Source organism: Ictalurus punctatus, chromosome 16 (assembly GCF_001660625.3).
Source record: "Ictalurus punctatus breed USDA103 chromosome 16, Coco_2.0, whole genome shotgun sequence".
Classification (NCBI taxonomy): Eukaryota; Metazoa; Chordata; class Actinopteri; order Siluriformes; family Ictaluridae; genus Ictalurus; species Ictalurus punctatus.
Window position 1 is genome coordinate 457,501 of NC_030431.2, and position 24,361 is coordinate 481,861.

Below are 24,361 nucleotides of genomic sequence, written 5' to 3' on the forward strand. Positions count from 1 at the left end.
TAAGTGAAATGCAATAAACAAACAAACAAACAAACAAACAAACAAACAAACAAACAAACAAATAACAAAGCAGCAGGATGGAATCATTACGAGAAGGCGGCGTTTAGCGTAACTTTACCGCGTGAGAGGGACAGATTACACAATTATATGTGAAATAAAGTGCTGAAGTGGTGAAGTTAGACGCAGTGAGTCGCTCCCACACGCCGTTCTGCTGTAATAATAATGTTTATACTCTTTTTTTTTTTTTTTTTAAGTAGTCAGCTGAAGCACTGAAAATATCTCAGTTACTTATTTTGCTGTCTTTTGCAGGCCATGTGCTCAGTGCTAATATTGTGGTAACTGACATTTTGGTATTGGACAACGCAAGCAGCACTGCACATATGCTGAGATCTAATTAAGCCCAGCACATGGGCAGAGTTTTCTGCATAATACCTTTGTAGAGTTTCTTGACGCTAGCGCAAGATATAAAGGCTTTTATTTCATCATCTGCTGAAGGCCTTTTACTTCAAAGTCACCTTAAACCTTCTCCAAAGATGGCTCTAAATTGTTAAATTTTGTCAGGATTGCTGGAGGCACACACACTGAGAAAGTGAGCAGTGGGCCTGAGAGAGGCGGAGTGATAATTGCTTTGATAGACTCGGTAGCGCAGTTCTCGTCAGCGTATGTCTATTTCTGACTGGGTGAAACAACACACAATCTCGCGTCCGTCAAAATAAAGGATTTGGTTTTAATTTTTATCCTCTGGAGCGCGTGTTAAAAGTTTTTACCGAGTAAAGGATATCCGAGAGCTGAAAATGAGTCAGTACTCAAATACAGTGATGACACAAATGTGTAAAATATCCTCATACCGAACACATGGGGAGCGCTACTGGATTTATTTTGCGCACTAAAGCCCGACATGAACACTTGCTCATTTTTGCTGGTTTTATAACCATGTCATGTCGCCACATTTACACGTATTTGGTGGATTTGTTTATGATTGTGTATGAATGCTGCCAGGATTCGCAGAATATCTCTCCATCATGGCGGGGAAGGGCAAGCTAAAGCTGGCTTTATTGTGCACAACAGAAAGCTGCAGTCACGGCGAGAAGTTGGCACAGGGCTCTTAAACTGCGTACACACGCAGATGGCATTCTAAGTGGTAGAGCGCTAGCCTGGATCGCTGACAATGCTTGAAAGCTTTTTCTGTTGCATAAAACACACACAAGACACGAATGCCTGAGTGCCATCAATATAGCAGATAACCTGCTGCAGTCTCCAGGGACATTCCAGGGAAGATTCCTGCATAATACTACCTTCACTGATTAACTCCTGAGTGAAGGTGATACTACCTTTGCTGAGATGTACGAAGAGTTTTCCTTTGAGTAACTCCAGAGTGAGGGTGTGTCCATGATTGCCTTCCATGTGCATCAGGACTCCAGAGTTGTGAAGGGTTTTGAAGTTCATAGTTAACAGGTCTTTGGGTGATGAACTGGTAGCTGCATCGAGCCAGAAGAGCACGTAGCTGGCTCCATCGAAGCCGGCCACGTCCGATTCTGCAAAACACACAGGACAATATATCATCCACTGTATTTTTAATCAAAATGGGTGTGTTTCTAGATGATATGATGTCCATCTCAATATATTATATTAAGCAAACAACAAAACAGTTCATCAAAAATAAATTAAATGTAAATATTTAAAAAGCAATTAATTCGAAAATACTATGATTTACAGCTGTTTCAATAACTATTGTAGCATTAAATCTAGCTTTAAGGAACAGGAGGCCACGGCTCCTTCAAAGGGACTGACAGAGAGGCCACGCTAACTGGGCCTGACGGTCACAGAGAACACACCTCTTTCAATGGAACTGATAGAGAGGCCACTCCCACTTCACTGGAACTAACCAACACTAAGGCTATGCCTCTCTCACCGCACCCGACAGAAGCCATTTCCACCTCACTGGATATAACGGATATAAATATTTGAGGAGACTGACACATCTGCCTGGTTTTACTTGTTTCCTGTTCAGAGACATGTCCCAAATCCCAGTGGATCTGATTCTAATAAAGTCAGCAAGGTCAACTGCACTCTGCTCCTTCATGTCAAATCACTGTTACAGCATTAACCCTTATTTCTGAAAGACAGCACGGCTCTTCCAAAATTACCGTTCCGCTTCCTGTTCCGAACACGACTTTCCCTCAATTACGTAACCATTTCGGTTCATCCGAAAGTTTTTCGAAGTACTCCAGGGCCCTTTTAAAGGTCAGCTAATGGACCGATTCAAAGCACCGATGCAGGGAGCATGGTGTCCATGGAAGAATAGATTGCAAAAATAGCAGAGAGAGTGCAAATGAGTCAGGATGAGTAATTGCTCTGCGTCTATATGCTTCTCTATCCGAAGCGCCGCTGCTGACTGCTAACAATGGCAAACATACGGAAACACACACAGAGTCCGTCCAGCAGCACCGAGAAAAGAGAAGGCAATCTCATGCTGCATTTGGATTCGGCAAAACATAAATTAGCCATGTGAGCTGCAGCCGGATTTAAATGGCTCAAGCTGCTCTTACTTTTGAGATAAGAAATCCAATATTTGGAATTTAGCAACATGAACGAGTTCATGTTGAGAAGAACTATTTTGTCGTAAGCAGCGTATTTAAATTTCACAGTGGCAGACCACATAGACGCTAACTCAAATTCATATCTGGGACCATGCAGCTACCATGTCATAATGCTACCACCACTGTGCAACCCAATATACAAGTACAGCACAGTGAAATTCTTTTCTTTGCATATATTTGCTTGTTCAGGGGCAGACATATCATAAATTCAGTAGCAAACAACTGGGCAAATGAATGCTCCAGTGTGGTGCCCAGTCCCATGTTTTGGTTGCCCGGAAACTGTTAAACTCACTATGTAGCCTAATAATGTATAGCAATCTACGGTAGTTTGCTAGGTAAGAGGATTTTGCTAGTCCATCCATCCATCCATCCTTCTTCTATACCGCTTATCCTTCCTTCAGGGTCACGGGGAACCTGGAGCCTATCCCAGGGAGCATGGGGCACAAGGCGGGGTACACCCTGGACAGATTGGTGAATTGGTTAAACTGGTAGACCGCCCCTGTCGGCTGGTAACCACTATTAATACTACACTGTATACATTACGGAATTCTCCAAATAAAAAATAATAATACACAAGCTAGAAAATAACTTAACAATTGGCAAACATGGTCAGCTTGACCAGCACAGTTGGCCTGTATTTTGTCAGTTGGTAGCTAGTCAGACCAAGCTAGTCTTGTCAGCAGATTTGGCATCGTGATCGGTGGACCAATTGAACCGAGGCTACACTTTCAAACTAATGACTTTAGAAAGGATCATAAGAAAAAAAAAAGAAGACAGGGTCCGTCTGGTGGTTCACGGATTAGCTCAAAGTACTTCAAGTGTTCTTAAGATGACTGTAGTTACACACTGAGAGCTCTCACATATCATCAAAGGGAAGTAGAATTGTGTTTCATGCAAAAACTCTAGTAGTTTTCCATACTAATCAAATTAAAACAGTTCTGGGTAGAGGACTTCTGACTTTAATCATGAGAACTGATCCATACTTGGCACGGTTGAGGGTGAGGCGATCCATTTAAAGCACGTCATCACTGGGGTTATGGTTAAATGCATCCGGGACACTCTTACCGTATTGGCAGCCGTACGCCTCGAGCCGTAACCCGACTCTTCCATTGGGATTCCAGTCCAGAGGCAGCACACGGAGGAACTGAGCGAACACCGGCTGCTGGAGCTTGTAGGACACTACGCTGTCTGCGTTCGTGTTCCCTGAGAATACCTATGAAACACAGGATGAGGGAGGAATACTGAATATTAGACTTACAATACTGAAATCACGTCACTCCGACATACATGTTATTATGGATGGATCTGTAGATCATGACATTTGATGAGTGTTTACAAGATCATCACTAGGAGTAAAGAAAATGGCTGCTATGTAAAATAATTTGTAAATGTATTTCTCAGTTGAAGTCACAAGTTTTTTTTTACTTTTCATTGAACTCTCTTTCAGTGAACTGACTGATTGGATTTCTTGTGTTGAACACGTATTGCTACTTCTAAGTGCATTACATTAAGTGTAAGTGCTTTTCCCCCTGATGAAGTCCTGTGTTGAGGTGGAAGTGTGTTTTGGATTGTTGTCTTGCTGCGTGATGAAGTTCCTCCTGATTCATTTAGATGCATTTCTCTGTAAATATACAGAAAAAATGTTCCTGTAAACTTCTGAATTCATTCTGCTGCTCCATCATGAGTTCATCATCAATAAAGATCAGTGAGAATGTTCCAGAAGCAGCCATGCAAGCCCAAGCCATGACGCTACCTCCACCATGTTTCACAGATGAGCTCGTATGTTCTGGATCATGAGCAGATCCTTTCTTTCCCCACACTTTGACCTTTCCATCATTTTGGTAGAGGTTCATCTTGGTTCCAGAACTTTTGTGGATCATCTCTGTATTTCTTTTTGTGAATTCCAGTCTGGATTTCTGACTCTTACTGCTGATGAGTGGTTTACATCTTGTGGTACGGTCTCTATATTTCTGCTCTCAAAGTCTTCTTCTAACGGTGGATTGTGAGACCTTCCCCCTGCCCTGTGGAGGTTCTTGGTGATGTCACTGACTGTTGTTTTTCAGTTCTTCTTCACAGCTCTCACAATGTTCCTGTCATCAGCTGTTGTTGTTTTCCTTGGCCGATCCGTTCGGTGTCTGTTGCCCAGTACAGCAGTGTATTTCTTTTTCAGAATATTCCAAATTGTTGTATTGGCTAGGCCCAATCTTTGTGCAATGCCTCTGATTGATTTTCCCGCTTTTCTCAGCTCCAAAACTGCTTGCTTTTCTCCCATAGACAGCTCTCCGATCTTCATGTTGGTTTATCCTTTTTAACAACAAATGCCGTCTTTACAGGTGAAACTCAAGCCTAAAACCAAGAGTAGATGTTCAGAGCTCTTTATTGTTTAAGCAATCCCTCTAACAGGACACACCTGGGTAACAAGAAACACCTGTCAGTCACACGTTCCAAAATTGGGTGGTTTGGAACATTGCTATTTTCGAGGCTTTTAAACACATCTACATTTAAATACCAGGAAATAAAAGTTTAAATTTTAAAATCTCTCATCACGTTCATCTTTTGATCTCAAATACAAATGTCTTCAGTCTAAAGCAAAAAAAAAAAAAAAGAAGTAATTGGCCTTGTCGTTCCAATAGTTTCAGAAGGGCCTGTAGTTTGGCATTGCTAGGTTAATATAATGCTAGCTATCAAGAACTAGCATGTCTGATGACATCCCTACAAAGTCATTTAAGCAGCTTAATAAATGTGATTAAATGCACCATTTTAAGACTGCAGAACTTCCATTCGGCCAACAAAGAGTGAAGAAGCAGAAAGGATTTGGGAAGCTGCCAAGGAGTGTTCTGTTATAAAGAAAACATAAAAAATTTCCAAAGGAAATGTACTAAAATATTTCGTTTTCACTGACGACAACTGTTTAGATTCAATTTTTTGCAAACGTGAGTTAATGTTAATCATTTACAGTTTTACTGTAAATATGTTACTGACATGCTGCTGAATATATCTGGGATTTCACAGCAAAATATTAAAATGACTAAGACTAAGGGCCAGATGTATTGAGTTTTTTTCTCCCAATTTCAGGCATAATTAGTCTGCATTCTGCGCAAACAGAGAAATGGAAGGTGTTACTCATTATATAGTCTGTTTGATGTATCAAACCCAGGTGTAAATTAGCACCTTGCCTGTTGCTCGGAGCTTTATAGGCAGCGTTGTCAAGTGAATGGATTTCCCCCCGAACTTTGAAATGGCAGAACATTTTTTTTATAGATGTTTTAAAGATATTTGCAATTTGTGACATTTATGTGTAATAATATGAGATAATAAGATAATAATACGAGACTTTGCTTGTCAGTTGGTCTGCTGTTGTTGTATAGATCTGACCCGTGTCAAGAGCGCACACATCCAACTTTCTAACAAAGAAATTCTACACACGAGATCCTGACTTCTGCAACACTGCCAATTCTCTACATGTCAAATAAGCTAAGGAATACACTTACACACTATTATACGAAACTTATTGTGTACACAGCCATGTTTTCATTAAAACCTGGTAAACAAATGACATATCAGCTACATTATTTTTTTTTACCTTTTCTGACACAAGAGTCTTTATTTAATTAGAACACAATTTATAAAACCATATCTAAGTTCCTGAACTTGCATTTCCTCTCTAGTCTTGAGATTCTGACCGGCGGTCCTCGGGACAGTTTGCATGATTAACTATGGCCGCAATAATTTGAACATTAATGTCAGACTTGTTTTGCAGGTATACATACAGCAGGGGAAATAAGTGTTGGACGCGTCAACATTGTTTTCAGTAAATATATTTCCTATAAGGCTATTCACATGAAATTTTCACCAGACATCAGTATTAACTCAAGAAATCCGGAAATATAAAGAATTCACAACGTTTAAGTCCATAAATGAAGTTATGTGTAATACAGTGGAATGAGGTGAAAATTTCATGTGAATAACCTCAAAGGAAATATATTTACTGAAAAAAATGTTGACGCGTCCAATACTTATTTCCCCCGCTGTACATCTGTGTTTAAGAGTAAAAAGAAATCCAAATTAGTAGCCCAAAATGAAAATTGATGCCTACTAAATATTACGTTCTTTAGCCCAAAGGTGCTGCTTTTGCCCTTGATAGTAACGTACACAGAGGAGATTTGAATGCACCGAGCGGAATCAATAAGAGCTGCACTACTCGGCTGCACATTTCCACCATGAACGGTGGCCTGCGCATCCCTAATCACCTGTTGTATTAAAGGAAATCAATACAGGACAACTCAACTCAGCAAAAAGAATACCTGCTGACACTCGCCAGCTACAGTCTCGGTGGCCATTTACAGGAAAAGAGGAGGAAGTTGAGTGCGAAACTTTAATTTGTTTCTCGTGGTACTTGAATTTAGTGCCAATATGACTTTCCTAACACAGATTAATTCTAGGCTAAGTAGCATTTTCAGTGCCTTTGAAGGGATCAGGCCTCTGGTGAATCGGAGCGTAAAGCCGAGCAAATTGTGCACTTTCCTGCCCACGAAGCCCATGAAGGAGCATCTCATTTGCTTTAAAGTGCTCTTCTGAAATGCGCCAGGAGCCAAGGTGCAAATCCTTGTAGCATTAGCCGTGACATGCTTTCTCCTCATAGAAGAGACACACAAGGGAAAAGCTCTTCCTAAGCTCAAGGCTCCTCTTCATTTAAAACTGAGAACAGGAGTTATCTCTCTCTAGGCAGCATCAGAGTCTGTTGTGATTGACAGCAAAAACGAGACTCGGTTAAACACGTGCCTGGAGAATTCCTACAAATGCTGCCCACTTAAGCCCAGGTGCACTGGCTTTTTTCTGCCGTGTAACTACGGGATCAAGACAAGATTGAAAACTAGATTCAGCCCCGTGTAATTTAATAGCAGAACGAACTGTAACTGCTGTACGACCGGAGCAACCCAAAAACCAGAAACAAACAAACAAACTGTTATTTAAAGGAGTTTGAGTGCAAGAGACACTTTAAACTCATTTGTGTAAATGAGATATTGTTTACATGGTCTTTAGTGAGTACAGCAACGTGCAAAGGTCAGGATTGGACTACTTACCCCAATGCTGTCCTCCTGTCGATACTGTCTCCAGTTATGGCCTGTGTCACTAAACATGAGAAGGTACTGAGTTACCCAGTCTGAACTGCCGTATCTGCCCTGGGTAGCGACAGCTGTGACCTCAGTCCTCTCCCCAAGATTGATCTCCAACCACTGATACTTATTGGAGTTGAGTGGTGACCATCCACCTGCCCCTGTTGGAAAGATATGCATTGCTTAGCTTGCTAAAGATAAATATAACCACAAACCTATTACAAAACAACAGTTTAAACCCTTTACTTTAAGCTTTGAACCATTTAAAAAAATAATTTTTACCCAAAGGGGAATAATTAGATTGGAGCATCTGGTGTAAAGGAGCTAGCAAAGTCTTTCAGATATAAAAAGACCTCAACATAAGGTTTGATTATTTGCTGTTAAAAACATCTACGGCTTCAAGCAGATTATTTTGAAACTGTTGAACCAAGCGCAACAGCACCACCAGTGGTCATAAGACAAACACACAGCAGCGTATGAAGAAGTGAGGCTGGGGCTGATTTCCTTTCAGCCCAGACTGTAGAATTATGCAGCCTATCAGTGACAGTTGTGCCAGATGTTTACACCTCTTCAGTAATAAACTTGAACGCGGTGGATTATTTACGATCACCATTTTTCCCACAAAATGCCTTTGAAAGAGAAACTTAAGAGTAGATAGACTAATCGCAAATTGTTCAATCAAATACAAATTACACTAAAGGACAAATGACAGAGCTGCAAGTTTTATTTCTTGGTCCGAATGAAAGGGTTCAAACATTTCCGTATGCTAGGTTTAATCCTCGGAGCAAGCACAGCACGACCTCAGTGAAGAAAAGAAAAAAGAACCCATGAAAGCTGTCTATCTGCCTATAAGTAAGTATATGTGTGTGCATGTGTGTGGTAATGGTAATGGTTTGCTCCACATAATTCTTATTATAGTATCTCTAAGACCTTGAGCTACTAGATTTAGATTTTAGATATTAGATTTTAGTGCTCCCATCTAATATCACAGCCAGCCATCACAGATTTATATCGCTAATAATGAGGTGAACAACTGAATTGCGATAAAAAATTCAATAAGACAGTCCTTCCATTGCTAAGCACTGAACAGAATATTAAACGTACACAGAAAAAGTCCACGTCCAGTGAGGTCCTCAACGAAAATTAAACAGTACGGTGGGAAGAGGATCCGTCTTGTTATACGCCTCTCATCCTAAGAGCTAGAACGCACAGAGAGAAGCCGAACAGATTGCATTAGGCGCAGTTCATATCTCATGGCGATCTATCAGGGGATGGTGTTGAGAGGAAACAATTTCTCCAGCTCCCCCTAGGTGTTTTGCGTGAAAATTGTGAAGCAGTCTTTTAACAGATGATTAAGAAGCAGCACGATTAAGATTTAATCAACATATTTCATTAAGAGGCAAGCTGTTATGCAGTCATCATGTGCCAGGTTGTTATTCACCTCTGGTGTGTATTTGTGTTCACGCAGATAAATGTAGCATTTCATAAAAGATGAAATATGACATGTGACAGCGTGATGAAATATAGTCTTCCCCATCAGAACGCTTTTACTGTGTGCATTTAAAATGAGCTGAGTCCCATCAGTGTTCATTGTCCTGCAGGTTTTCCTTCACTGAGCTTCATTGGTATTCTAAATCCATCAGGGCTCAGTGTATTAAGAGAGTCCATTTCCCTATAGGACTTTTTAAATCCTGCCCTGAAAGGGACAGGCTTCTCTGGTCCTGCTGATTTTAACACAACCCGGAGTGTCCTGTTCACACCTGCTGTTAGTGAAGAGCGGAATTTCACTGGGATCTGTGGAAGAAAATGCGTCATTGTTGCATAGAGATGTGCTGATAATCACTTAACAAAAACTGATGTTTAGCACACATGATGATGCGATTTCGCCACTGCGGACACTGTAACACCGTCACCATTCCTGTCCACCATTCCATTCGAAGCAGGGAGCAATGTTGGGTAAGATTTGCTTAAGATCTGATTCACAATGCTGACTAAAAGAATGCGGCTGAATTTGAATGAAGTTTGTCATTCAGACATCAGTCAAGACAGAAGCGTAAGTTTATGTACGTTCCCGGTCCTATCGTTTTCCTGTTCTGTCTATTTATGATAATTAAATATAGACTGTGTCATAAACTTGGCAGCAAAGGTCAATCAAGTAGTTAACATGCTGTTTTAGCTCTCTCTTCTGAACAGGAGCTAATCCATTTTATCGAGTCATGATATCAACGCATGAACAATGAAAAGAACAGAGCCGTACAAACGCTATGATTTCTCTGCCAGAAGACAGCCAAGCATAGCAAGACGGCCAGGAAACCACAGGGGAGAACATAACCACATGGTACATTCTGCCTCCTAAATCATGCTGAAATGAAGAGATGCTGGCAAACTCAGATGCTTCGAGGTGGTGAAAATGTGAGAACTATAACTCTTCTGCTGTATCCAGAGTAGCCCAAAGGAGTAACACATTAGAAATTGAGAGACAGATGGATTGAGAAGTATCAAGCTGAGCAGCTGCAGAAAGCATGGGTAAGTGCTAATTTTTTTCTGACCCAAGTCCACAGAAAGTTCAACACCATTTAACTTTTCACCGATGGTCAACCATAAGCAAAACACTATTGTCCACTACCTAATTCTACAGATGCTCTTGACCAATCCAGCCCACTCCAACATACTTGTCCAATCCCACCTGCTTACTAAGACACTCTTAACCAATCCCACCTGTATACGAAGACACTCTCAACCAATCCCACCTGCTTATGAAGACACTCTTAACCAATCCCACCTGTATACGAAGACACTCTTAACCAATCCCACCTGCTTATGAAGACACTCTTAACCAATCCCACCTGTTTCCGCACACACTCTCGACCAGTCCCCCCACCTACAAGCTCTTGACCAATCCCACCAGTTTTTGCATATGCTCTTGACTAATCCCACCTGCATCGGAGACATGCTTGACCAATCTCATCTGCTTCCATGCACAATCTTGACCAGTCCCTGCACCTACATCCACTTGACCAATCCCAGCTGCTTCCACAGATACTCTTGACTGATCTCACCCACTTCCGCAGACATGCTTGATCAATCCCACCTACTGTACAGCCACAGATACTCTCGTCTAATCCCTTGCACTTCTGAGACCCTCTTGACCGATCCCACCCACCCAATTATTTTTGGTGTATTCGACGCAGGTCTGCATAGTTTGATCATTTGGTACAAACAATGGGAGTTAGAATCTCACAAGCTGTGAGAGTATTATTAGTATTTACTGAATAATATGCTTTAATACCTAAATTATAAGCCAGGGTTGAGTATTGTCCACCTCTGAATCTGATTTACTTTAATCAAAACAATTCAATCTATACTACTGGTTTCTAAGACCGCAGCTGAGTTAATTCAACCAGAAACGCACTGCAGACAGTAGGTAATTTATGCTGATCTATCATTTTAACAGTTAAAACATGCGAGACCTGACAAGTCCATTAATCACGCAGTTGATTTGCATATGGCACAGATCTCACTGCCATGTCCTTCCGCCTAACACCAGCCCTTATCAGGATGCGACGCTCATTCACAGTTCGCTGTTTATACTGGTTAGATTATATTTATGGTGGAATAACAAGGTTGTTTTGGCATTTAGGACAGCACCGAAAGGCCAATCATAATACTTTGCTCGCAGATGCTACCGCTGACACTGAAACGAGGGGGAGAGCAAACACATTGACCTTTGCTCGTTATTAAGAGACGAGTAGATAGTGGGAAAAGGAGGGGGAAGACACAGGAGCTTCAGAAGAGTAAACAGAAATGCAGAGCCTCGAGCTTTTAAAATTCAGCATCAGCATCCTAGCTAGAGAAAGTGCAGTCACCCTTGTCTTAAAACCTGACAAGGAACTGTGCGTCATCCTCCAAGGATCTGTACTCTTACAGACCGTAGGTTCAAATTTTCAGACAGATGGTTGCTCCCAATTTAGTTGACGCTTTGGAATTTGTTCACATGTTCCCGTTTTTCAACTCGTAACCTGCAATGCTGACAGCTAAATTTGACAATGATTAGAACCGATCCCACTCACTCCCGGAGACACTTTATACCAATCCTATCCATTTCTGCAGATGCTCTTGACCAACTACACCTGCTTCCATGGACGTTCTTCACCAATCCTACATCGACCTTGATTATTTGATCATATTAAAACTTTAATTCTGTTAAATTGCCTGATTTTTTATGTTCCAAAGTATGACTCTTTACACACCAAAGACTGGGCAATTGGGCCTTAATATTTATAAAATATCTGACCGTAGTCATATTTATATGTAGTATTGAAAACCTGACTCAGAGCTACAACTAGAGCTTTCAGTACTTGTCACTAACTGGAGCCTACATTCCCATTAAGTGCTCATTTGACTGACATCGCAAACAACCAACCACAGAGCTTTAAATAACCCCTTGGCAAACACACAAGGATATACCGTTCTCTTGCCACTGGTTCAAAACTGTGTTCTGGGGTGACTCTGGAAAAGACAGAGAGCCATGAACTCCAGGGAGTAAATTTTAACCCAAGTTTATGATGTCACTGTGTATTAGGATTGATTTACAGACACTGTATGTGATGTAACTGCACAGCCAGTCACTAAAACGCCTAGCATCTGCAATGATGCAATACAGAGGCCATACTTCTGTGCATCTTCTGTAGACACTTACAACCGCCCACATCGTCTGCAAATAACTGATTTAATGACAATATATACAATATTCTTACTTTTTCCAGTCACTAAATGTGACTTCATGCTAGTGAGTGATGGAATTTGTAAAAATTAAGACAGCTAACTATGTCCCTCACTCCTTATTGGCTGAGGAGAACTCATGAAAAACGGGAATGGAAAAGATATATAAGTAGATTGGGATTTTGCTAAAGCGCACAAACCCAAGCTACAGGAATCCTGTAGGATTTAAATTTTTCTGCAGGATGTTTGCCACGTTGAGAAACCGAGCAGGATATTCCTCTAGGTTTTAGAACGGAGCCTTCAGTACAACAGAAACATGCAGGAATTTACAGCTCACTTGCTGCACAAGGGGACATCTCCTGCAGGATTTTATCATTCCTGAAGGACTGCTGCACACCTCCTGCGGAAACAACATCAAGTTCCCGAGAACGTAAACTATCCTGCAGGACAACTTCTTATTTCCTGTAAATGAAAAAAAAAATCTGTGTGTAATAGCAAAAAAAAAAAAAATGGAAGGAATGAACTGGTCGTGTAAATGACTCAATGAGTCACTGAGAACGCACAAAAAGATGAACTGGAGTAACAACTTAGAGTAATTTACAGAAAGGGACAGCAAATGAATCTTCTTGGAGAGAAGAGTCGATTCACTGAGATGACGCGACTCTTCGGTACGGTAGTGTCACAGGTATTCGAATTCACAAATTCAACTGTCACCAACTGTCGTGTGTCTGTAGAGGTATAGTCCCACATTTATGGAATAATTTCTTTCATCGTTATGTACTAAATTACTGTTCCGTTATGTATTTGTGACAAAGCGTAATGTTAGCTCGCTTACCAGTAAACACGGCTAATTTTATTATTTACACACACAAAAAAAATTCTTACCTTTTCTTAATTCTGTTTTCTTTTCTTTCTTTTTATTTTTTGCACCCCGGCTTGGACACTTTACAGATTGCATCAGTCATCTTGTGACACAATTTCAGTAAATAAAATAATACATTTGTGAAAATACTTTGCTTTTGTTTTTACCTTCATAGCATTCCTGCAGGGATTTCGACAGGAACATGAGCCGGAAACCCTGTAGGATATCTGCACGGTATTCCTGCAGAATTCCTGTGTTTCGTTTTTTTGTTTTGCTTTGTTAGTGTTTTTGTAAGGGAAGACGTAAGTGTAGAATGCTTGCTTCATTGGTTTTCACTAATGTTGCTAACAAGTAAGAGAAACTGGCTTAGCTGCGAGTTTAGCATGGTGCGAAAGCGTATGTAAGTTCTCACGTGTCGAGTCGTTCATTATCGTATATTCGCATTGCCAAACAGTTCTCCAAAATAGTTCCATGTCGTGCAACTTTCTCAATAAGTTTCTCAAAATTCAACACAGAAGTTGGGCTTGTGTTGGGCTTTCGTTACGACATTAGCTAGTATGTGCACTTAGCAAAAATGTTGCCTAACACTGCAGTAAAGCAGTTTCTCTATTACCAAGAGACCGAATGGCGATGTTTCTCTGTTTTGCTTGTTTTTTTTCTGATGAAGTTGAATCACTATTAAATCTCCTGAGAACTTCTAAGCAAAGATCGCTCCCCAAGCTACATTAACCTCGTAGTTACAGTGCAAAAGTAGAAAAGCAAACATTGGACAATAAATTTCCATTAAGGGGGCAATATGACCATTTACACTCGTCCTTTAAATAGCAATTAAGGTGCATTAACTGTGTTGAAAATGAGCTTCATCACTTCTGTGCTAAAAAAAATATATATAATAAAGTCTTGGTTTTGTGGTATCCTTCTCTGACCAGAGTGTCCGGAAGCTGCTCCGCCGGGTGAGCAGTGCAATTAGGGTTAATGACGGGTCATGGATGAGGGCAGCTGAGCAATGGTCCCATGACCCTTTAGTCATCCACGTTGCCATATTTTGTCACCTGATCCCACACACGCAAACCAGCACTGACATTTAATCTCTAAGCTGGTGAGAAATGGACAAAGATCAATTTGTGGCGGCAAATCACCCGACCCTGTGGCCCATGTCGGCCCACTTTGGAGTGGACTTGATAAATGTGCAGGGACGTCTCATTCGAAAAATGTTCAAATAAAAGATTTGAGGGAATTGCAGTCATCTGAAATATATGTTGCACTCCAGAAGGCATGTTAAACAAGCATTGTCATATTATTCAAAATTGCACGAGAAGCACACATTAAAAAAAAAAAAGAAAGAGAGAGAGAGAGAGAGAGAGAGGGAGAGAGAGAAGTGTTTTTGCTTATTACCCTTTTACAGAAGCTGGTAAATCATCCTTGACGAAAGCCTGGCATGGCAAACAGGGTTCTCATAAAGAGCAGATGCGTTTCTAATGAACTGGCCGTGCACTCATCAATAATTCACCACTTTTCCACCTGCACAAGCTTGAGAACAGAAAAGCGGAATTCTCTAATACTGGAGAAACATTTTAACACTGCGATGCATTGGGTTAGCGCTTTAGCAAAGTAAAAACGATTCTCTGATTTGTTTATTTTTTTTTAATCGTTCATTTCTTTCTATCAAAAATAAAAAAGTAGGCGTGAAGCCACACTGAGGTTGATAAGATATATTGTATTTTTATTAATAAACACCAACATTAAAATAAAAAGATAAAATACCCAGAGACAAATGAATATTTGATCTGCTAGTTGGAAGAGCCATTAACGCGAAGGCGAGCTCGATTGCTGGAGGTGTTACGCTACAGAAATGATGATCATAGTGAGTCACTGTGATTTTCCTCAGATGATGTTAATGAATGTAAATTTAGCTAATGACTAAATACAGCTAAGGGCTGAACAACTGTGAAGCGGGAAGCGTCGCCACCTCACAGCTCCAGGGTCCCCGGTTCGATCCTGAGCTATCGATTTGGTTGGTCAACTGGCAACTCTAAATTACCCCTAGGTGTGAATATGGTGTTCATGGGTTCTATTCCAGGTTGTATTCCTGCCTCACATCCAGTGGTCCCAGGAGACGCTCCAGATCAACCATGACCCTGAACAGGATAAAGCGCTTAGTAATGACAGGGAAAATGGCTTATAGTCTGACCCTGCTCTGCTCTATCAATCCTTGCACTTCTCTGAGCTGTCTATCAGACACTGTTTTTCTTAATGGAAAAAAGATAAAATGCTGGTATATCCTGCGACAAGACAACAATCCAGAATAAGCCACACTGAAAAGGACGTCATGTGATCTTTTCAGAGGATATGAACAAGGTTGGACTGTGATGCAAAAACAAAGGATAGGCACGCATTATTATATCAAATTAAGTGGAAGAACAACTCTGTATAGTTGTTTCCCCTATTATTAATATAATCACATATTAAACACTCTACATGTTGCATTTTGTCCTAAGGGTGCACAAACTTTTGCAGTTGGCAGTAATGATTTTGGGACAAAAATTGTTTTAAAAAAAATAAATTAAAAATATGATCTATCAGGTAATCTGGCTGTTAGGATTGGTAATCTATGGTAATCTCTGGTAATCTATGGTATTCTACCACCAGGGGGTGTAATGAAAATTACTTAAAAATTGCATCACCTCTAAAAAGGAATTTTCTTCACTGTACCTGACATCTTCTTTTTTTTTTTTTGTATGACAATTAAGCTCACTAGAATTAAGCAGCATGGGCTGAAGGAACACTAGAGTATGGAGTATACCCAATTCAGGACAATTATCTCTACAGGGGTCACTAAAAAAGAGGGATTCTGATTAAAAGATAATTTCATTTCAAAATTCAATCTTATTGCTCAGTCCATTTCCATATTTCAGTCACCTCAGTATCATTCAGTCACAGGCCATAGATATAATCATTTTAAATGTTAAACAGCATTTGCTAACAGCCATGTGAAAGCAGAGAGCGATGTCTGTGATGTCATGTCAGCATCATCATGTCAGAGGTGTAAACCCAGCACAGGGTTTAAACGAGAGATTGGCGATCTCATTTAGTACAACTGGTGAAGAGGAAGAAGAAGAAGAAGAGGATAAAATATTTTCATTATTAAAACGTGTTAAGTCTATATTTACATTGAATCATTGGGCTGACACTCTTAACCAACTGTGACTGAAATCATTTTCCAAGTGAGGAATGAAAATGGGGAACCATTACTAAGGAAGTCTCTCCAAATTTGACGAAAGGACAAGGTGAAAACTTACAGAGAGACTTAGAGCAACATTAAAGGGCTTACAGGTCACGCCCTGCACGTGACAACAAGCTCTTGTATTCTTCACATGTCTGGGCTATGAGCTATGAGCTAAGGGTGGCTAGACGGAAGCCCACCTATATCATCCCAGACCATGTGGCAAATGTGTCATGATCTGTTAAAACCAATGTAGAACTTTAGGGGCATGAATCTAAAAAACATGTTTGATGCAAAAACAAGAAAAGGTTTCCACCCAAATAGCACCATACCCTTGGTGAAACGTGGTGGTGGCAGCATCATACTATGGAGATGCTTCTTTTCAGCTAGGACTGGGGCTCTTGTCAAGACAGAGGGAATCATGGGTAGCTCCAAATACCAATCTATTTTGGCAAAAAATCTGTAGGCCTCTGTTAGACATCTGAAGATGAAGAAAAATTTCATCTTCCAGCATGACAGTGACCCAAAGTTGACACAAATCCAAGTCACTAAAGAAATGGCTTCAGAAGAAGAAGATCAAGATGGAAACCCTGTGGAATGATTGAAGAGGGCTGTGTACAGGACAGATATGTGCTCAGTTGGCAGACTTTTACTGCCACTTTTACAGAACTCAGGGCACCGGGCGGGGGACACACTTGGATGGGGCGCTAGCCCATCGCAGGGCACAATCACACACCCATTCACACACTATGGACAATCTGGAAACACAAATCAACCTACAAATGCATGTGTTTGGACTGGGGGAGGAAACCGAAATACCCAGAGGAAAGCCCTGAGGCGAGATTCGAATCCCCAACCACGGAGACGTGAGGCGAACATGCTAACCGCTAAAATCAATAAACCACTGACACTCAAAGGCAAGAGGAGGGTTTCTGATTAATACCAAAAAAAATCATTATTTGTTTTCACTTGTAAAGATCTTCCTAACATGAAACCTCTTTGTTGACATCACCTCGGAATAATGCATGTTAACCCCAAACCCCTACAAACCTCTAAAACAGTCAAACCAAGGTCATTATCAAATCAGTGCCTATTGTGAGGAGGACCCACAAATCCCTAAAAGACCTTCATGACATTTCTGTAACATGGACACCAAATATGAAATGAAGATGAATCTCAAATATGAAATGAATCTCCTCGAAGGTTTTTAATAGCACCAACATTAAAACTGACTTTTACTGCTTAATTTTTGCAGAGAGATGAAATCAAATGTCAAGGCTCTTCTAATCAAACCGCTCCTGATATTTTCCACTCAGCTGCTTAAGTGAGTAAGCAAACAAACCTTTTGGTGGTCTAACAGTAGAAGGAACACAAGTTATTAAACAGTTAGATAATGAGGAGGTCTGATGATGGCAGTAATAACTCTGAGCAGGTCTGCAGAATTACGACAAGAGGCCGTAATGAGGACAGGCCTGCTTGTTTATCCTGCAGATAAATCCGAGTTTACTGGCTCAGACTGGCTTTTAAAAGACGCACTCATGTACAGTCATCTCCTGCGTAAAGATTTTTTTTTTAATTGGTTACTTAACAATTTTGGAAGGAGTCTACAGTGTCATTGCTTTTGTAACAGTCACAGATAAAGCAGTATCTTTCCATCTTGTAGTATAGTAGCGTGTTTAGTAGTGTTTAGTAGATTAACTGGCAATTCAGTAGAGTATTTACTCAAGTATTTCGTATTATTTGGTAGAGTATTTGGTAGCATATGTTGTAGTATTTGGTATATTTGTATTTTTTTTAAAGAATTTACAGAGGAGTATGTATTAGCATTTTGGAGTGGTTAGTAAAGTAGGTATGTATTTAGGAGAATATTTTGTATTATTTAGTGGAGTATTTTGTAATATTTGGTGGAATATTTAGCAGTCTTTAATGGCATTTTGTAAAGTATTTCAGAGTATTTGGTAGAATATTTAGTATTTCGTATTACTTAGCATTAGTAGTAGTATTCAGTAGAGTATTTAGTAGCCTTTAATGGTATCTAGTAAAGTATTTAGGAGTATTTGGTATAGTGTTTATTAGAGTATTTAGCGGCATTTTGTAGAGTATTCCTTGGATTTGGGAAAGTATTTACTAGGACGTGGTAGAGTATTTTGTAGTATTCTATAGAATATTTAGTAGAGTATTTCATAGCATTTTGTAAAGTATTTAATATTACTTTGTAGAATATTTACCGGCATTAACTTACTTAATGAATCTATTCATATTTTAGATGCCATTTATTTATATTTTAGATGACATATTATTGGATGTTTGTACTTGTTAAGACAAACTCATTTCTACGTGGAAACAAATTCGGACACGTCTGATTCTCAACCAGTTTTTTTCTAAATATCACAAAATATTTATTATAATTTTTTCATATTGCTCCGGAGCAACAATTTTTGTTCTCTGGATAGTTTTATAAAGGATTTTTTGTTTTGTTTTGTTTTGTTTTTATTGTTCAATTCATGCTTGCAGAATGCCTAGAGCAATGCTGGAAATCTTCCTTTTAAGGGAATTTATAGGAAAGAAACTGATTTCTGATGAAAAGTAGTTCCCCAGGAACAGTATGGTCACTGGCCTAGAGTTTAGTGATGCATTAGCAGAAGCCTAAAGCCAGGAAGTACACGGGTAAGGAGGAAAAGGTGGCTGTTTCCTTTTTGTTTTTTCACATCCAGGCTGCAGCGGCATTGCAGAGACCTGCCTTTGAAGTGTGCTGCGCTTCATCCCTTGGAGAGCTGTGTGTGTGTGTGTGTGTGTGTGTGTGTGTGAGTGTGTGCGCTAGTAAGAAAATAAGAATAGAGCTCACTACCCAGAACCACAAATCGACCTGTTCGAAGAGACCCTGAAATAAATCCAGATCCTTTTAAAGGACGGCGTCCGTAGGCAAAAATAATTACGCCTCCCTCCCACCCGAGTCAGTGACATTTTCAGAATTTCTGACGTGCATGTCAAAACATGTATACATAATGCAATTATGGCCTGGGTGATGGAAAATGAGCCCACTGAGTCCGTGTATTATCCTACACTAACGCAGAGAGTGTGTGGCGTCATTACTGCTATTCAGCAGATGCCTGTACACCTCGCTGCAGTGTTTGATAATAAGGGAGTCGTATTGACTGGGAGACATTAAACATCTCGGTGCAAATGGACTAAAACAATAAACACACAATTTCAAGGTACTCTCTAAGTGCAGCTCAAAATTATCGTTAACAAGGCACTGAGCAGTGAGCGATATGCGTGCAATGACATCCTTTTCTTTCTTGTACACAGAATGTTAACAAAACATGGACTTTGTTCAGCATAAGGTTGAGTTTGGTAAGGTATGTATTGAGTCTACAGTCTGGACTAGAAAGAAATCAGCCCCAGCCTCTTCTTTATACCATTCGGACTGCTGTTTATTGTTTTTAATGACCACTGGTGGCGCTGTTGAGCTTGGCTCTACAAAAGTCCAAAAATAATACGCTTAAAGATTTCAAGAAATTCAAACAGTCTGATGATGGCGCATCGCATAATGCCTCCAACGCGTTCAGTCAGAGATTTCAAATCGAACTCTACAGGATTCCAGTTGCAACCTGATTTCATGGTGAAACATTCACAGGTCTGTGTAACACATGACGCAATCCGCTCAACTCAAGAAGGTGAAGTGTGTCAGGCTCCCATCTTGTCCTCTGGACACTCTATTAGCAAGTGAGAAGATTGAACGAGAAGAACGCGGATAATAAACAGGTGTCGATTAGAAAGGAAAGGCAACCTTGGGCAAATTCCGGCGTCGGTTCAGAGGCTTCGGATAAACGACAAAATGTTCCAAACACACAATCGTTCACCATGACTGACTGCTAGGAAGCTGTCAAACTGACCTGCATGACTGAAACGCTTTGCAATGGACCTGAAAGTGCACCATTAATATCCAGAGTTACACAGAACACCGTACTCACCGTCTCTCCTGTTGAGTTTGGCATAGCCGGGTCCGTGGCTGTTGGACAGCTGGGATGAACTCCTGAAGGCTGATTGCGGGAGATGGGACACCAGTGGACTGTCACAGTCATCTGAGATGAGATTAAAAGACGTTAGTAATAAGCAATAAGTACACGATAAAAATTTCACTGCGAAAGCTGGTCAGCATTTGGACAAAACAACCCCAATGGCTTTACAGAACTTTACAGAACAAAAATCCACAATGAATAACTTGCATTTTAATGTAAGTTCTAATTTAAAGTTCTATTTTCACTTGGGTTAATATTTTCCTCCGTCACCCACAATGCCGTTAGACTCCCTGCCGAAAGTGGAACCAGTGGGATTTACGCTGCGTCCGACTCGAGGTTCTGACTCCTAATAACTCCTGACCTGTGAGCAGGAAAACCCCAAAGAAAACTCTCAACTCAGGAACTTGGGATGGTCTACGTAACTCCTCAAAGTTCTTCAGAGTTCAGAAAAAAAATCAACAAATCAACATGGCTGCTCACAGCATCAGCACCGAACCAAGTAGCACATCTTATAATGAAATAACTTACACTGTATATACAAGTCTTTGCTTTAGCTCGGTTAACATACAGACATATTCACCTGTTAAATCTATAACACTGACAACTCTCCTGAGAAAAAATCCCCAAACAATACAAACCATCACAGAAATTTTACCCAGATGAGGATGGGTTCCCTTCTGAGTCGGTTCCTCTCAAGGTTTCTTCCTCTCAAAACAACTTAGGGAGTTTTTCCTTGCCACCGTCGCCACTCAGTGGCTTGCTCAGTTGGGATAAATTCGCACCTTTAATATCTGTACACCGTGTTGATATTTCTGTAAAGCTGCTTTGAGACAATGTCTATTGTAAAAAGCGCTGTACAAGTAAAATTGAATTGAATTGAATTGAATGAATGGTTTCTACTATAAATACCATTACAAACCATCAGCTAACCATTAAAACCATGAACATTACTATTATTGATCCTTAATGATATCCACTAGACATAACATACCACCAATAGAAGGCAACAAATTACCAGTAGAGACCCACAGGGACCATTAGAGTTTCCATTTAAACCATTACAATTCCCATTATAATCAATAAACCCATTACAGATTCTATGAGGGTTTCTATTGTCTTTCCCTCAGGGTATACGGATCGCTTTTTCTTCAAACGAGGAAACTATACATCACTCCTCACAGTTAGCTGGCTAGTTTGATACTAACAATAGACAAGCATGGTGGAATCCAAGGTTCCCCCCACAGTTTATAGCTGAAATGCACGGAGGTTGAAAAGGATGTTATTCCAAACCCTGACTTCCCACTTCCAAGGTAATGCAGCATCAACCCTGGCTCCATCTAAACACAGTGATGCAGCGGCGCTTTAGTCTGTCCGGCTTTCTCACCTTCTCACCTGTACACTCTGCTCACACAGATCAGCTTCTAAAGCTTTTACTTTCCTGCTAACACCACCGTCAACACCGTTACGCTAGTTCACTCTTAGATCACTAACTAGCCGCGTCTCTGCTGCAACTTCGAGGCCAATGTTTGCAATGTCTTCACTATTTCAATGCAGTGGATTTCTCATTAACGAGATACTGTACGGTGGAAACCGGTGAGTGAGAAAAGAAGCTCTTGAGCGTTTGCTTTTCAGTGCTAATAGCAAAATATTTCCATTATAACGGGTGTTTGAGAATGTCAAAACCTGTAAAAGAGCATTGCACCTGTGCTAACCTGTGAAACCTGCGCTGCACACAAACACTACCTTCTCACAGGAAGAACAAATATACAGCACCAAAAAATTAGCAACAAAAACTCTAAATATCACCACCGACCACATGTTTCCGAGTGGTATTTTCCTTTAACGCAGCTTGTTATCCAAACCCAATTACAAAACACTAAACTAGACACACATTTGAAGGGTACTCGATAGCAGTCAGTTGTGAAATTCAATCCTGTAGCATGAATAGCATCCCTGATTAGATCTGAATACCCATGATTTGAACAATACTATGCAGTCATTTATGCACTAATTAGCATAATCCCACTATTTTAATGCCAGAAGACCCCTGTCATTTAGGGGGTAATATTCCTCTAATTACACCTGTTTCACATCTCTGTCATTAAAGTAAGACCACATCAGTGTGGTCTTTAAAAACCATGTGGAGCTTCAGTAACTATTAAAAGCTAATGGCTGATTAAGACAATTCCCTTGATATACTGTAATATTACCTGTCTGACCTGTTATAATGCTAATAATTAAGTAATAATGCTTAATCTTATTAGCTTTTTAAACTGTAGCGAAATATTTCACTAGCATTGTTAGCATCTATAAAGGAACAGATAATGCAGTAAATGGGATTTTGCTAATCAGCCACCGTGAGCTTTTATTAATCATGAGCCACACAAGACTATTCAACTATGTGGAACTGTAATGAAATAATTCACCCCTATATTTTAGAACGAATATACTACAGTCGTGTGAAAATATAAGTACACCCCATGGAAATTGCTGGCTTTTTTTTTTAATTTTTTTTTTTTTTTACATATTTGGACGAGAATCTTTGAAACAGTGCCTATTAATGAAGGTGATATAGTTGAACAAAACCAGAAGGAAAATGAGCTTTTTCAATCAACAGAAATTCAACAAAAATATCAACAGATGTGATATTCCTCTGTGGAAAAAGTACACCCTTGGCCTCAGAAGCTAGTATTGTCCCCTTTAGTAGAAATAACTTTGTATAATTGTCCTCGAGTCTCTGACATCGGCTTGCTGGAATTTTTGACCGCTCTTCCATGCAATATTCTTTCAGTTGCAAGATGTTTGAGGTTTTTCTTGCATGTTCTGCCCATTTCAAATCCCTTCACAGCATTTCAATGGGATTCAAATCCGGGCTTTGACTCGGCCGTTCCATAACCTTCCATTTCTTCTTTTTGAGCCGTGCCTTGGTGGATTTGCTCGTGTTCTTAGGATCGTTATCCTGTCGAAAGGTCCACTTTCAGTTAAACTTCAACTTTCAGACAGATGTCCTCACGTTATCTTCAAGCACTCTTTGATAAGATGCAGAATTCATAGGTGAATCAATGAATGCAAGCTGTTCAGTCCCTGAGGCAGAGAAGCAACCCCAATCCACAACATTTCCACCACCGTGCTTCACAGTTGGTATGAGGTGCTTCTCCTGAAAAGCTGTCTTTGGTCTACACCAAACATGTCTGCTGTTACTTTGACCAAACAACTCTATCTTTGATTTGTCTGTCCAGAGAACATTATTCCAAAAGGCCTGGTCTTTACCTACATGCTCGTCGGCAAACTGTAGTCTTACAAAGGCTTTTTCCTGACACGCCTCCCATGCAGGTCAAATCTGTGCAATCTCTTTCTGACTGTAGTAGCAGGCACTCTGACACCAACAGCTGCAAGACCTACTAGCAGACCCTGTAATTAAATTTTGGGGTTCTCGGAGACCTCTTTTTGTTTCAGACGGTCTGCTCTTGGGCTGAATTTGCTGGGACGTTCAGTCCTGGACAAATTGGCAGTCGTTTGAAAATCTGCACCATGTGTAGATGATTTTCCTTACAGTGGAATGATGTATTTCAAATAATTTGCCTAATAGGCATCCACAACCTTTGTTCTGAAGGCCTTAGAGAACTCTTTAGATCTTGGGATGATGACACCAGACACCTCAATAGCAAAGGGAACCCCAGACACTACATGTGAGCGGTTTAAACAAGACAGGTTCCACCTGCACTCCCTAAGCAGGTACTGTGCGGCTGATGAGCACAATGCTAACTGACCCCTTAAAAAGAATGCAGTGCTAGAATTAAAGGGTGAAATATCGC

At 40.3% G+C, this 24,361-nt stretch overlaps 1 protein-coding gene across 2 annotated transcripts in view; it reads right to left on the reverse strand.

Moving 5' to 3' along the window:
• Positions 1–24,361, reverse strand: part of cntnap3 (contactin associated protein family member 3) — a 116,286-nt gene that overhangs the window by 69,996 nt on the left and 21,929 nt on the right. For both annotated transcript variants that reach the window (XM_017488340.3, XM_017488339.3), the window contains exons 2-5: positions 20,499–20,609; positions 7,685–7,878; positions 3,666–3,813; positions 1,332–1,535 (exon numbers count right to left, since the gene is read on the reverse strand). In XM_017488340.3, coding sequence (XP_017343829.1) covers positions 1,332–1,535; positions 3,666–3,813; positions 7,685–7,878; positions 20,499–20,609 — 657 coding nt within the window. The remainder of the gene's footprint in view (positions 1–1,331; positions 1,536–3,665; positions 3,814–7,684; positions 7,879–20,498; positions 20,610–24,361) is intronic.